The 13582-nt window shown below is 44.4% G+C and overlaps 1 protein-coding gene across 3 annotated transcripts in view; it reads left to right on the forward strand.

The window, feature by feature from the left end:
- Positions 1–13582, forward strand: part of FU (kinase family with ARM repeat domain-containing protein) — a 66776-nt gene that overhangs the window by 19357 nt on the left and 33837 nt on the right. For all 3 annotated transcript variants that reach the window (XM_087384490.1, XM_087384491.1, XM_087384492.1), the window contains exons 5-8: positions 1087–1179; positions 1524–1587; positions 1782–1866; positions 2027–2099. In XM_087384490.1, coding sequence (XP_087240616.1) covers positions 1087–1179; positions 1524–1587; positions 1782–1866; positions 2027–2099 — 315 coding nt within the window. The remainder of the gene's footprint in view (positions 1–1086; positions 1180–1523; positions 1588–1781; positions 1867–2026; positions 2100–13582) is intronic.

The raw sequence follows: 13582 nt of genomic DNA on the forward strand, positions 1-13582 counted from the left end.
TCTTGCCTCTACTGGTTCCGCCTCTGTTCAGCCTCCTTCTGGCCCTAGAGTCACCTGCCCATGCTCCGTACACCCTGCTGTGTGCACCCGGTCCGTACATCAGCTGACGTCAGTGCCACATCATCGCAGCCTTTCCAGCCTGCAAACCCTGCTGGATTCCCTGCGCAGTCTTGTTCCAGCCAATCCCCGCTGGCCATGTGGCATACCTGCAGTCCTGCCCTCCATGGAGGCTGATAACTGCCTGGTACTGTCCTTGGCAGCCCCCTCTCTTTGTTTTTCTCTCTGGGTGTGTTGCCCACATGGCATCCAATCAAATCCCCATTTGGCAACCTTGACCCTAGGTCCACCTCCCCCATGCTCTCCTCATATGGGGGCTTACAGATGGGGAGATGACCTTTCCAACATATTTGTGATCTTCTTCACGTTGTCCCTCTCAATTGAACTCACTTGACTCTTATACCATGTGAAATTCGCCACGCATGTGATATGCACAAAGTGGAAGCAATCTTCAACCAAGAAATGTGACACATGAGAGAGAGATAGAAAATAAAATGTAGATCTATATATACACAGCCCAAGAAGGCTGAACATGAATCTCCATCACAAGCAGAACTCTTAGGAACCACTCTTTGCTCTATTGGATCGGTAGCCTTCCTTGGACTAGTCTTGAGACGGAAGGTAAATAAATTAGTGTAATGATGCACCATGATTTGGACACTCTTGCTCTCTTCAAGTGATGAAGGGGGAAGAGACGATGAGAGGTTGGAGCATTGACCTCCAGTCATCTTTATGGCTTTTAATTGCAACAGGAGAGGATAGAGGTAATGCTTACATTTGCATAGAAGGTTGTTGAATGCTATAATTGTTTTGAGGGCTTCATTTGGTGCAATTCTGAATGGGCTGTGCATGAAGTTTGTTCTAGTAAAGCCGTGATGTAACAGCACTATACACATTGTATTGTTGCTTTATACACCTGTCACCTCTACAGACAATTCACTTTCATGCAGTTTTACATCTCTGTTATTTTGTGTCCTGTATGTAGAACTATGTGTTCGCATTGTTATTGAAGGGTTTCTTTTTGCATAGGTTCGAGCTTTGCATTATCTACACTCCCATCGAATCATTCATCGTGACATGAAACCACAGAATATTCTGATTGGAGCAGGAGGCATTGTAAAGGTGAGATGGATGCTCAAGCTCTTCCAAGTTCCAATTCTTATGAGTTCTGAACTAGTGGTCTATCTTTGCTTTTAGAGTGCAGTTTTTATACATTTGTCTTTCAAGTCCTGGTATAAACTTTCTGTTTAAACCAACGTAGACCAGCAATTATCACTTTTCAAACATAGAAACACTCCATTCACCTCTTACAAAATGCATTCTTTCAGGATATTTTTTTCCTGCATTATCTAAACATTTGATATCAACACAGCTTTTTCAGGACCTAGCTTAGTTGATGCTGTATGTGCATCTTGTCAGTGACTTGCAAGTTTTTGAGCAGCTTTGTTTTGGGTTGATTTGGACAGCTATGTGACTTTGGATTTGCAAGGGCTATGTCTTGCAACACGATGGTTCTCCAGTCCATAAAAGGCATGCTTTCGTGATTCTCTAGGAAGAAGTAATGTGAAAATGGTGTTTTTGGCTTATTGCCTTCTGAAGTAAACAAATTTAGAGAAAATTTGCAGGCACACAATTAACAGGTCAAAGGGCTAGCTTGTCAACTTTTATAGCAATGAAGCTCTACAGTTACATACTCATAATTTAGACTTCCATACTTTGACCAGGGACACCTTTGTATATGGCACCTGAGCTTGTTAGAGAGCAGCCGTACAATCATACAGCTGATCTCTGGTCACTGGGGGTAATACTGTGAGTGATGCTTTTAACAGTGGTGCAATGCATTTGTGTGCAGATTTTTTGAAGCACGACGTGTTTTTACCAGAAGTTGCTCATGTATGTGACTATTATTTAATCAGGCCTTTTCTTTTTGTGAGTTAATGCACTCTTGTGTGTGCATATTTGCTTTCAGGTATGAGCTTTATGTTGGGCAGCCTCCATTCTACACCAACTCTGTTTACACACTAATTAGGCATATTGTGAAGGTATTCTGCAGCAGGCATCAAATCTGCCTTGTGAAGTTTGTTTGTTTGTTTTTTTTTTTGGGCCAAAAGATTACTTCATTAAGTATGAACGAAAACCGCAAGGGCAAGCTCAGGTGCGGAAGTACATCATGACAAGCATGAAAGAATAAACCAGCTCAGAAAGAGAGAACAAAAATCCAGGGTGGAGGCTCAGAGTGCCACGTCAACCTTGAAGGAGAATTAGAGAAGAAAGGAGATCCTCTTCAAACTCTGAAAGAATAATTCCTCCTAGCGGTAAGCTGCTCTCAAAGATCCTTGCATGCTCGCCCATATGGCCATCAAAGTATGTATAGTATCAGTCCATATACTGGCCATAGTCTGGGAAAGGTGAACCTGGGAACGCTTCATCGCCTCTGTATATCTGGTCCTCCAAATATGCCAAGTTGAAATACTAGCCAGTCTCCCAAGATGTCTACAGAGGCATGGGCTGCTCTGAAAGGAGTGAAAGCAACATCCTAGAGGAAACATGACTGCACAAGATGGCGTCTTACAAAGAAGGCAGAGTCTGAGCCATGTCCCTCAAAAAACACTTGATGACCAGTAAGAGACAATCATGCAACTGATCCTTAGGTCTTAAAGAAGGGTACTTTGGCTTCATATTCCAACACCCCCCCATGAAGGCAAGGTGAGAGACTACTGGAATGGAACCAAGAACAGAACATGACAATGACGGTCATCTAAACTGTAGACATGGCTCCCACACAATCTCAAGGGCAAGTGAGCATGGCTCAGAGGCTAGTGAGCATAATATAGAAAGCTCATCTAGCATGGCTCAGAGGCTCATCATGCATGGATGCATGATCAACTCAGAGGTCTAGGAAACCAATGCACCATCTTGGAACTCATATGCCAAGCTTGATAACTAGACCCTATCAATGCCAATACACGGCTCCCATAGTACATCCCCCTCTTGACTCTAGGGACTAACTAGAAACATGGAGTCACACACCATAAAAGAAATATATCATTTTAGGAGGACAATCCAAGGCGGAGGACCTTTATTAACTCTTCAAACATTCTTTTTAGAGGGACTACTCAAGGCAGAGAACCTTTAACTCAAACATATATAAAAAAATATAAAAGATTTCATTCATTTTATGCATAGCAAGGGCATAGAACCCATGAGCCCGAAGTAGCTACCGCACAAGAGTGTGCACATTCTGATGCAAAGAGGTATGTCAGGCGAGGATGCCCTCGAATGATGTGTCAATGAAGGCCATAGGAGCAGCTACCAAGGGAGATCACATCATGACCCTCAATGTGCTGATCGGAGAGTCACCGAATGCGTAGAAGAGGCAATGAGTAGCAGAGATGGTGCACTAATTGAAGCAGTCACCGAAGTGTACTGAGATTAGAGAAATGATATTTGACTGTTCGGGACAGTCAAACACCGCAATATCGCAATGTCGGAGATGACGAGGTGTGAAAAGAGTATTCCGCGTTGTCGAAAGCCTCAAGTCAATGTACTGGAGTGTCGGTACAGTCGAAATGACTTGTGGGTAAGATTGGGAAGCTCAAATCATTGATGGAGGTTACGGGAGTCCAAATCTGAGCAAGAAATGCCAAAAAGTAGCCTAAAATTGCTCGGAATCGCCTTCTGACAAATTGTACAGACTCTTGGCATTGTCGCGCATCCGTTGGCAGAGGTCTGTACAGCTGTGCGAACAAAAAGTCGATTTTTTTTTCTCGAAATGGTGCGAGACAGGGTCGTTTATGTTTGGGTAGTGTCAAAATGTCAAAAAACTTCAAAATCGGACCTCAAAAGGTCAAAAAACAGCCGTTGGACTGCTCCAATACAAGTTTTTGGCGACTAACTGACAAGGAATTTCCGCCAATGCTGAGGGAGAATCACGAACTAATGCGGGAGTGAGTTGAACTCACAAACGAGGACTAGGAGCAATCACTAGGACATCGGAGTACTTGATGGCGAGGAATCATGGCGAGGCTAAGGGAAGGGAGGCTCTATCTTAGAGGAGAGGGGAGCTTCCATTTGCAGGCTTCCCTCATCCTCTAGATAGAGCAAGAAGAAGGGGAAGGTAGGAAGCGAGGCTCTGATACCGCATGAAGGAACATGGTGGAAAGAGGGAGAGAGAGAGGAGAGACTAGGGAGAGAGGAAGTGATACTCAAAAGGAGACATAATGAAATGGAAATGAAATGACTAGAGCAATGAACAAAAAATGAGAGTACTCACATGTAGACCAAAGAGCTTGTAGCTTGATACTTGATTGATTTGACACTAGACAAGTACAGCTCTTATATAAGATCACACACACACATATGAACACCTATGCATATGGGATAACTCCCAATATGACACGTGGCATCCATAGGACACACTAGACTAGAACTCACACTAGAACACACTAGAACACACATTTTTGACTCACTTTGGCTTCATATTCCAAAAGTAAAGATCCATCTCGAGTTGTCCATCCAATCTCCCCTAAGAGAAGGTGTACAAGACTGAATGATGTGTAAGAAAAAATATTTCCAAGGCTCTTGTCCAGACATCAATCCTCTCACCACCATCTTAAAGAGCAAGGCCATACACTGCAAGTCCGGATCAATAATATTGAGACCCCCTTCGCCTGTGGGGAGAATGAGAGTCTCCCAAGCCACCCTGGCTATAGCATCTGTAGTGCCATCTTATAATTCAGTCCACAAAAAAATCCTGATGGGTCTCTTGAGTTGAGTGATACACTCTCTAGATTGGCACCAAGATGAACAAACAAACCAGGCAGTAGCCAACGCCACTTGGTTCACAACCACTACTCTGGATGCAAGGTCAAGTTTGGCAGAGCTCAAAAAAACGAGTTTTCTCTTGATGCTCTCCAATACGGGAGCGAATTGTTGTGCTGGAGAGATGCCCACTTTAACCTAGCATCCTAGATACCTGATGGAGATACTCCTCTGAATCCAATTGAACCCAATTTCTTAAAAAGGAAGGGGTCAGTCCTTCTGAGCACGGATACTTGCCCTCATGAAGGGCTTCTAAGAGCACAGTCCTGAACTCTATGTTGGTGAAGGGTGCATCAAGTGAAACTCTCATATCTCTTGTCACCAATCTAGGTAGGTGCTGCCAAATTGTAACCCTAGCATCATCTTTGGCCTATGTGTCAGGATCTGGTGTGAGAAAGGAGGCATAAAAATCTGTAGCTACCTACAAGACAACGTCTGGATGTGTCTGTAGAACCCCGTCTGAGTCAACAAGCTGCGAAACGCTCTCCTCACTATGTCTAGGGCCAATAGTAGAGAAGAACTGCTTGTTGACCCTACCTCCAATCTTAGTCCAAAATGATTCTCTGACATGAAAGGCATACTCTGCTCTCTAGTCTAACAATGACTGCTGAAGAGCTCTTGCTGTTGCAGCAAGATGTTCTTGCATCCAAGCATTTGTAGGCCTTTTTTGATCTTTCCTCTGAAGAGTTGCCAGTTGTTGATGGATACCAATCTCTCACATGAAAATCTCACCTCTCTTGACACGAGCAATTGAATGATAAAAGTCACTAATATTAGAGAGGACTGCGGCTACATATGAAGGGGATAGCTGTCCACCATGCATGTGAGATATCCAAATCTCTAACATTGCTTCTGTGAGGCCCTCCTCTGCACAAAAGGCATTTGGAATTTTTATATGGCAGAGCACCCTCTCACACGAGGCTTTGAAATCATCAAAACAACGAGAATGGTTTGGAGTGGACACCCCAGTGCTAATGCATACTGTCCCACCTTTATCCAGAGCGCTATCATCCACATAAAATCTGTCAATCCGTGCATGGATCAGCATCTGCAACCTCCTGTTTGACCAAAAAATAGAAGTGACTGTGTTGAGTGTGAAAAGCAACATCATACCAAACATCTTTGCCATTGAACTGAAACATGAAGGCATCCCAAGCTGCTCTCTCTAGGGAATGAATGCCACCTTTCCCACTCTCTCTTTATCTGCGGGCATCTCAACCATGTTGAAATCACCTCCAATAATCCAAGACTCTGCAATGGGGGACCAAGAAAGCAGCTCCTTCCATAGAAGGACACGATCCCCTCTGAAATTGGGGGATTATAGGTGTAGAAAGCCAACCTTATGCCCTTCAATGAAAAGAATGATCCACTGAGCTCTAGAGGGGACTATGACTCCGTGTCCAATCACCAAGGGGAGCATAGAAGAAGAGACAGAAATGCAAGTACCTCTCTTGGTGTCTGAGACCGGGCGACCAAAAAATATGCTCACCCGACTTGGCACAATCTTTGATGTCCAGTTTGTACTTCTGAAGCATACGAATATCAATGGGTCCCCCAGTAACACTTGGATGAAGTTGGTTATGAATCAACTGCCTATGGCACACCTCCGAGGCCCTGAACGTTCCAACTGGCAATCCTCGTCGACGAGAGGAGGTCGAATGAAAAATCCTATCCGACCTGGTAGCAGAGACAACCCTCTCTTGGGAAAAATTCCTTCTATCAAGAGGAGGGAAAACGATTGGGGAAAGCACTCCCACACTTGCTGAAGGGGAATCTTTGTCGAAAGGCATCCCGATCACTTGTTCCCAAAAGTAGAGTCTACAAGAGGAGGAAAAACGATTGGGGAAAGCACTCCCGCACCTGTTGAAGGGGAATCTTTGTCGAAAGGCATCCCGATCACTTGTTTCCAAAAGTAGAGGCTACAAACTCCTCCTCTAACTCAAACTTTGCCAAGTCTGTCAGGTATTGTGAAGGAATTCCTAAGTGAAGAGCCTGGACCCGGTGTGAGAAGGATCCCTGCACATGGAGTACAAGCAAAAACCTCCTTGCCTTCAGAGGTAAAGAAAGAGGAGCGGAGGAGGAGGGGGGCTGCTGAGGTGGTAGCTCCGGAGACTGAGCAATAACATGCGGGTCAGCATTGACTCTCTCCACAGGTGGTAGCCCCTCTTGATAACTCGATGAGGGGACAAGGGTAACCACATCAACACTAGGAACAAAGACATGGATGATTCCTGCTTGACTTGTATCACTTCTGCAATGATTTCTTGCTTACCATTTTTCTCCTTGTCCTTCACCTTCTTCCAAGGGCTAAGTAAAGGTCACACTTGGCCACAACAATGGTACTTAAGCTCGACAAAAGTGAAGACAAGGTAAGGGCATGCAAAAGATGGTTTCTACATATTGCAACGAGATTGTTGAGTAACCTCATCATATATATACCCGAAATCTCATTTCAAGGCTTGGCTTCTCAATGAGGGCACCTTCCTTGATGGATCACCAAGGGATACGACTTGCTTTCAAGGATATGTACTAATTATTCCAAAGATGCTTCCAAGATTTATAGATGAATTTGCTACTCTTTGCTTTTTGGACACTAGACCTTTGTAACGCTTGAGAGCGGGGCAACATGAAACAAGTACACGACATCATGCTCTCTTGCATCATTTGTAGCCCTTGGTTTCATAGTAGATCATGCAGGTAGAGTTTGAGCATAGCATCTATGGTTGGATGTGGCCTTATCGACCATCACGCAAATAGAGAGGGTCATGGAGATGGATGTCAACATCGGCATTATCCTCCTCACACAACTCACCCGAGAGAGGATGGGGAGTGTTGGTAGGCAAGTCAATGGGTCTACACATTGACAAAGTATACCCATCTAATGTAGCCTTTAGCTAACACAATATCAATGCATCTATTTAAGGCGAAGAGCAACCATGTTAGCAAATCGTATCTTTTGCAAATATATACGTCTTAATTGTGAATTCCACTCTTCTTCTACATTGCCATGAGCAATAAGCTCTACAAGGACCATTTTCTTCACCTTAAAGAGGGTGGATTAATCCATAGGCATGGATATCCTCAAATTTAATGGTCACATGTATTGAGGACCGCCCCCAAGTAGTGGAATTCCTCTCCCACTCATACGATATATTTAGATGTAAATCCAAGAGATCAAGGCGTCGATTGGATGTCACTTGCAAGAGCTTAAGCACCATTGTCGTGCCCAAGTGTGACCTTTCCCCCCCTCACAGTGTCAATAGATGTGGACAACTCATGGATGTAGAGGCTAATTGCGATTGTTGGTGACATATGATAACTTGGGTTATTATGTCAATGATCTCCTTGGTCTATCTTGTCATTGTTCCATTGACACCACTTGCAATAACTTTACCAAGAGCGAATGAGGATTTGCAAATAGGTTCATGAACACGTAAGAAAAATGGATTGCTCGAGCCCCATAGTCAATTGAATGAAGCACAAGCCTATTATGGAACCTTTTTTTGATTGGTTGATGCCATTGGCTGTCCTTGAACTAAGACGTTTCCATGCAAAAACATGAAGGTTTTGAAATGTTTTCAATTTGAATTAGTGGAAAATGGCAGGGTAGGATATCTAAGTTTTTTTAAACCAAAGAACATGCTCCTATTAAGTATGAAAGAAACTCCAGGAGTGAAGCTCAAGGGAGGAGTACATCATGTTAGTCATGCGATAACAAACACGTTAAAAGGGTAGAACCCAGGCTCTTGTAGGGATAAAATCCAAGGTTGAGGCTGAAAGTGCCACCTCAATCCTGTGAAGGACCCCGAGAAAAACAGGGAGCCACTCTAGTCCTTGAGGGAGGCAGTTCTTCTCGTAGAGGTTGCCCAAGAAGACCTCTACATGCTCTCCCAAATGGACACCAAGGTGTTTACAATATCTGTCCAAATATTGGAAATGTGTGTGCAGGGTGGACTTGAGTATCGGTCTCTTGCATCTCAATCTTCAAATATGCCACTTTGATATGCTCGCTAGGATCTCCTAGCAATATGTGGAGGCCCATAAGGAGAGCCAAGAACGTCATCCAAAGAACATGACTCAACCAAATATCGAGGAACTTGAAAAGTCATGTCTCTCATAAAACAAGCGAGGCTCAGATAGAGAAAGCCCAGGTACCGAGCTCTAGGTCATGAAGAAAGGAGAAGGCATAAAGGTGCTCAATAAACTAGCAATCCCCTTCTAGATTTTCGTCGCCTTTTTGCAGTCCCAAAAACAACGCGGAATAGTCTCTTGAGCAGAGAGACAACAAATGCAAGTAGAATCTGCCCTAAACATAGACCTCCACTAGTTCAGTGCAATCCCTTGATGAATAGAAAGCGAAAAGAGAAGAGCGATTTTTTAATTACCGAGGGATTCCCAAAGCCTCTTCCAAAAGGATTTCTGCAAGTTAGCAAAAATCTAAAGATTCTCCCAATGAGTAGCCATGGAGGGCTTCTAGCCTCTAAGGCTGAGCTGAAACTTCCTAGCATTACTAACAGTGTAGTGAAAGAAGGGAAAGCTCTTCTCTCGGTGCCTTGCATCAATCCATTCTGTTAGGGGGACGTGAAGTTTTGAACCGTGACTAACTTTGCCTTATGGGGCTAGCCCAGGGGAAGCGACACTTCCCATAAGTCCCTAGGTGCACACACTAGGCCTACTTGCTAGGGGCAAGGCAAGGTTTAGAGGGGTCTTAAAGTTAGGCCCAAGGAAACCAATGTTTCATTGGTTTGTGTGGGTTAGAGCATTAATGAGGGGGCCATGTGGCAGCCCCTCATGCACACTTAATGAGAGAGCCACGACAGCTGCGCCAGCGGACAGACTCACACATCCGGGTCCATGACATCTCGTCTCTGCTCTCTGCCCGTCCCATCGGGGTTATCATTGCCCTCATCCACAAGGCCACCCGCCGCCCCCGACGATCGAGCTCGACTAGGCCGCGTGACGTCAGAGGCCAATCATCTATCGTAGGGTTTTTTCCGGCCTCCCATTTGACGGCCCCTCTATGATTGGTCTCTGACGATCACCACCTGCACATATATACTGTATCTCCCCCCTCTTCCCCCTTTTTTGGTGCCCCCCCCTTCCTTTTTTGTATCATCTGGAGGTAGACACATATTTTTTGTATCAGGAATAGACACACCGTCCTTCATAACCTCTTTTTTGTAGAAACGGTTGGCTGGCCCATTTTGAGACCGCCACTGTTATGCTCATTGTATGAGTTATCTTTAGTCTCATAGACCTTCACGGTCTCCCGAAGACTTTAATAAATTTTCTTTCTTTCTTTCTCCTTTCAAAGCAAAAGGTACATGCTTTTGACGGGTGGGGGTCTCTCTCTCATTTTCTCGCATCCCAAGGTTGTTGTACAGACGATTGCAGGTACCCTGAGGTCATCTTGCCATCTCTCTCTCTCTCTCTCTCTCTCTCTCTCTCTCTCTCTCTCTCTCTCTCTCTGTGTCTCTCTCTCTCAGGGTCAATCAGCTTCTGTACGGCTGTACGGAAGCATTAATTGCTGGCTGTACGGAAAGATGTACACATTTCTAGGCTGATTGTACGGCCTTTCAACGTTGTTGTACGGGATGATTCCTTGCTATACGGATGTACGGATCAGGTTGGCATGTATCCTGAGGTCTAGTACAAGCTGGGAGGAATAGGCTGCATGCATTCCAAGGCTCGTAATTGTTGTACGGGTCTTTGCACGAGTTCCAGGGCTATTTTGGCTGCTCGTACAGACTGTTGGCACATACTTCAAGGTCATATGCTGGTTGTACGGACTGCTACCCATCATTCAAAGCTCATTCCTTTGCTATACAGTTCAATTGCACGTACATTGATGCCCCTTGTTGGCTGTTTGGTCTCATTCTCCTGCATGAGATCATCTTCAACTCTCTCTCTCTCTCTCTCTCTCTCTCTCTCTCTCTCTCTCCTGCCGGTGACCCTCTTGCACTCTCTCTCTGATTCGAGCCCTTCTCTCTCTTCCTTTCTCTCTCCAAGCTGCCATTTCCTCCTGCTGCCTCTTGCTTGCTGGGATTTGCTGCCAAGAGTTTGGGGCCAGTGTGGTGTCTTGTACTTGGTTTCATTGAGCAGGGGCATTCTAGCCTGCATCCAGTTATTTTTCAAATTGTTTCTAAGTGGTATTGCTTAAAGTTAAGTGGTTGGAAATGATGCAATGTGGCTGTGATTAATGAATATGCAATGCAAGTTATGGTCTACTGCCCTTTAGGAAACTGAAGGCCGGTTACAATTCCCACTCTTCGGGGTCCCACTACAAAGACTTTATGGGGACACCTCCAGAGAGCCAAATTCTCCATGAACTCTAGGGGATGTGATATGGGTTAGGGTCTAAATTCCATCTTGAAACCAGAAAACACTGCTCCACATGACCTACAACCTTGACAGCATGAAATAGATATGCATAAGTATACCATCCGTAGACTTAGACAACCTGTCCCTCGAATAAACCCTAGCCAAGTAGACCGAGAGCAAGGTGCGTCACGTGCAAGAGCCCAATCTAAGGATATGGCTGCATCAGTTTGCTGAATTCTCCTCTCACTTCTCTAAGGTGACTTACCAATTGGAGTTTATGATCATCTCGAAGGGTTTTGAAAGCCTTCCAAGAATTTATTGAGGAAGTAGGACCTCTCTCCCATCTAAACCACTGCATATAATAAGAATTACCTAGTGGTCTTCCATGGTCGTCAAATATGTAGTCATTCCATATGACATGCTGCTTGTCAATCCTTCTTGAGAGGAAGGGGAAACTCTCCGAAGAGTACTCTTGAAATTGGCCCAAGGTTTCAGGATAGCAGCCATAAAAGGGGAGGAGAGAGCCTTGAGATGGGCTGACGTGAAGATCCGCTTGGTGCTAACCTGTGGAAGAGAACATGATTGTATGCATCGGTTGAAAAAATCCTTCCAAGGTTCTCGTCCTAGAAAATTCCTTCAACCACTACCTTGCATAATTGTGCTTGGCAAGTCTGGATCTATTATATTGAGGTCTCCTTTCCACGTGGGAAGGATCAAAGTCTCCGAGGGTACCCTGGATCTAGTGTCTGCTAGGCCATCTAATCCACTTCATAGAAAATTCCTTATGGATCTTTTAAGCTGAGTGATACCATCCGTAGAATGGCGCCAACAAGAGCAAACAAACCGTGTTGTAGCCAGCAGGACGTGGGTGACCACCTCACCACCCTAGAAGCAAGGTCTAGTTTGGCTGAGATCCAAAAAAAAGCTTCCTCTTGATACTCTCCAACACAAGTGCAAATTGCTGTGAAGGAGAGATGCCCACATCGACTTGGCATCCCAAGTATCTGAGAGAAACATCCCTCTGAATCCGAGTAGAATCGAAATCAGCCCCCTAAGCTAGATGTCCTTGTCATTACTTCAGAAGCCATTGGATCTATTCCAATCGATGTGTACAACACAAGAAAAACCAAGGCTGCCTTGAAAGACGTGTGGTTTTATGGAGTGGCATTTAAAAAAACAGCATTATCATCAGCCAGCTCATTATCCAAGAGCTCCTCATCTTATAACAGGGGAAGTCTCAGCCCAATAATGTTATATCTGAGATCTCCAAAATATGCTCATTGCTTCAACCATAAATAAATACAAGAAGGTGGCAAGAGGGCATCCCTGGCAAATTGATCTAGAAATTTGAAACCTCTCTCCCCTTTCTCCTTTGATAAGCACCTGGTTGTGGGCTGATTTGTACAAAGAGGTAATCCCTCTGATCCATGCATATGAGAATCCAAAGCATACAAGGGTACCCTCCCAAAAATCCCAATCTACTCTGTCATAAGCTTTCTCAAAATCCAAGAGGAGAATGGCAAGGTACTGGTTGCTCTGCATAGCCCAATGTGAAGCCTTCCAAAAAATAAATAAATTATAAAAACGCTTCTGTCATGCATAAAGCCCGTCTGCGTATCATGAATATGATCTAGAAGAAAGGGCTCCAAATGAAGATTGATACCTTTGGCCAAAATCTTATAAAAGGGTGATGGGCTTCCATTAGGACAAGAAAATTTTGCAACCTCCTTTTGGGATAAGATGAATGGGGCCCTTTGTAAGTGAATCAAGCTTAGTATCAAAGCCCCAAGCGCCTTGCAAGGCTGAGGTAACGTGGTCTCTAATCATGTCCAAAAAGCAATATAAAAGTAAGGTGTCAACCCATCTAGACCCGGGCATCTGTTCTTGTGAAAGCAAGAAGTGCAGTCCTAAATTTCGGATTGCTGAAAAGTACGTCAAGTGACACTCCATATGTAGTTTCACCAATATTGGAATACACTGCCAAACTCTGTGTCTGGCATCATTCTGGCAAGTTACTGAGGATTTGTTCAAAGTAGGGAAGCATAAAACTCTGTAGCTATCTGCAAGACAACATTGGGATATGTATGCAAAACTCCATTCTCTACCATGTCTCGGGCCAAGAGTAGAGAAAATATGTTCATTGAATCCAAGCATTTGTAGGCCAAAGATTGGATTCTTAGAGGGCATGGATAGTTGAAGATGTGACTCTCCTATAGTGCATCGCCAAATCATCCGTCACCCATACAATTTGTCTACTTGGAGCCTTGCATCCTATGCACCCATGTTGATACTTGTGTTGCATGTTTCACCATTATAGAGCAAAGCTTCAGCAAGGCCCTGCCATCATCTCCGCCTCATGTTGCTTTTTGTTTTGGTGCACCTG

This window comes from Dipteris shenzhenensis, chromosome 14, assembly GCF_047967505.1.
Source record: "Dipteris shenzhenensis isolate YYH24624 ecotype China chromosome 14, Dip_SZ_1.0, whole genome shotgun sequence".
In the NCBI taxonomy this organism is placed as follows: domain Eukaryota; kingdom Viridiplantae; phylum Streptophyta; class Polypodiopsida; order Gleicheniales; family Dipteridaceae; genus Dipteris; species Dipteris shenzhenensis.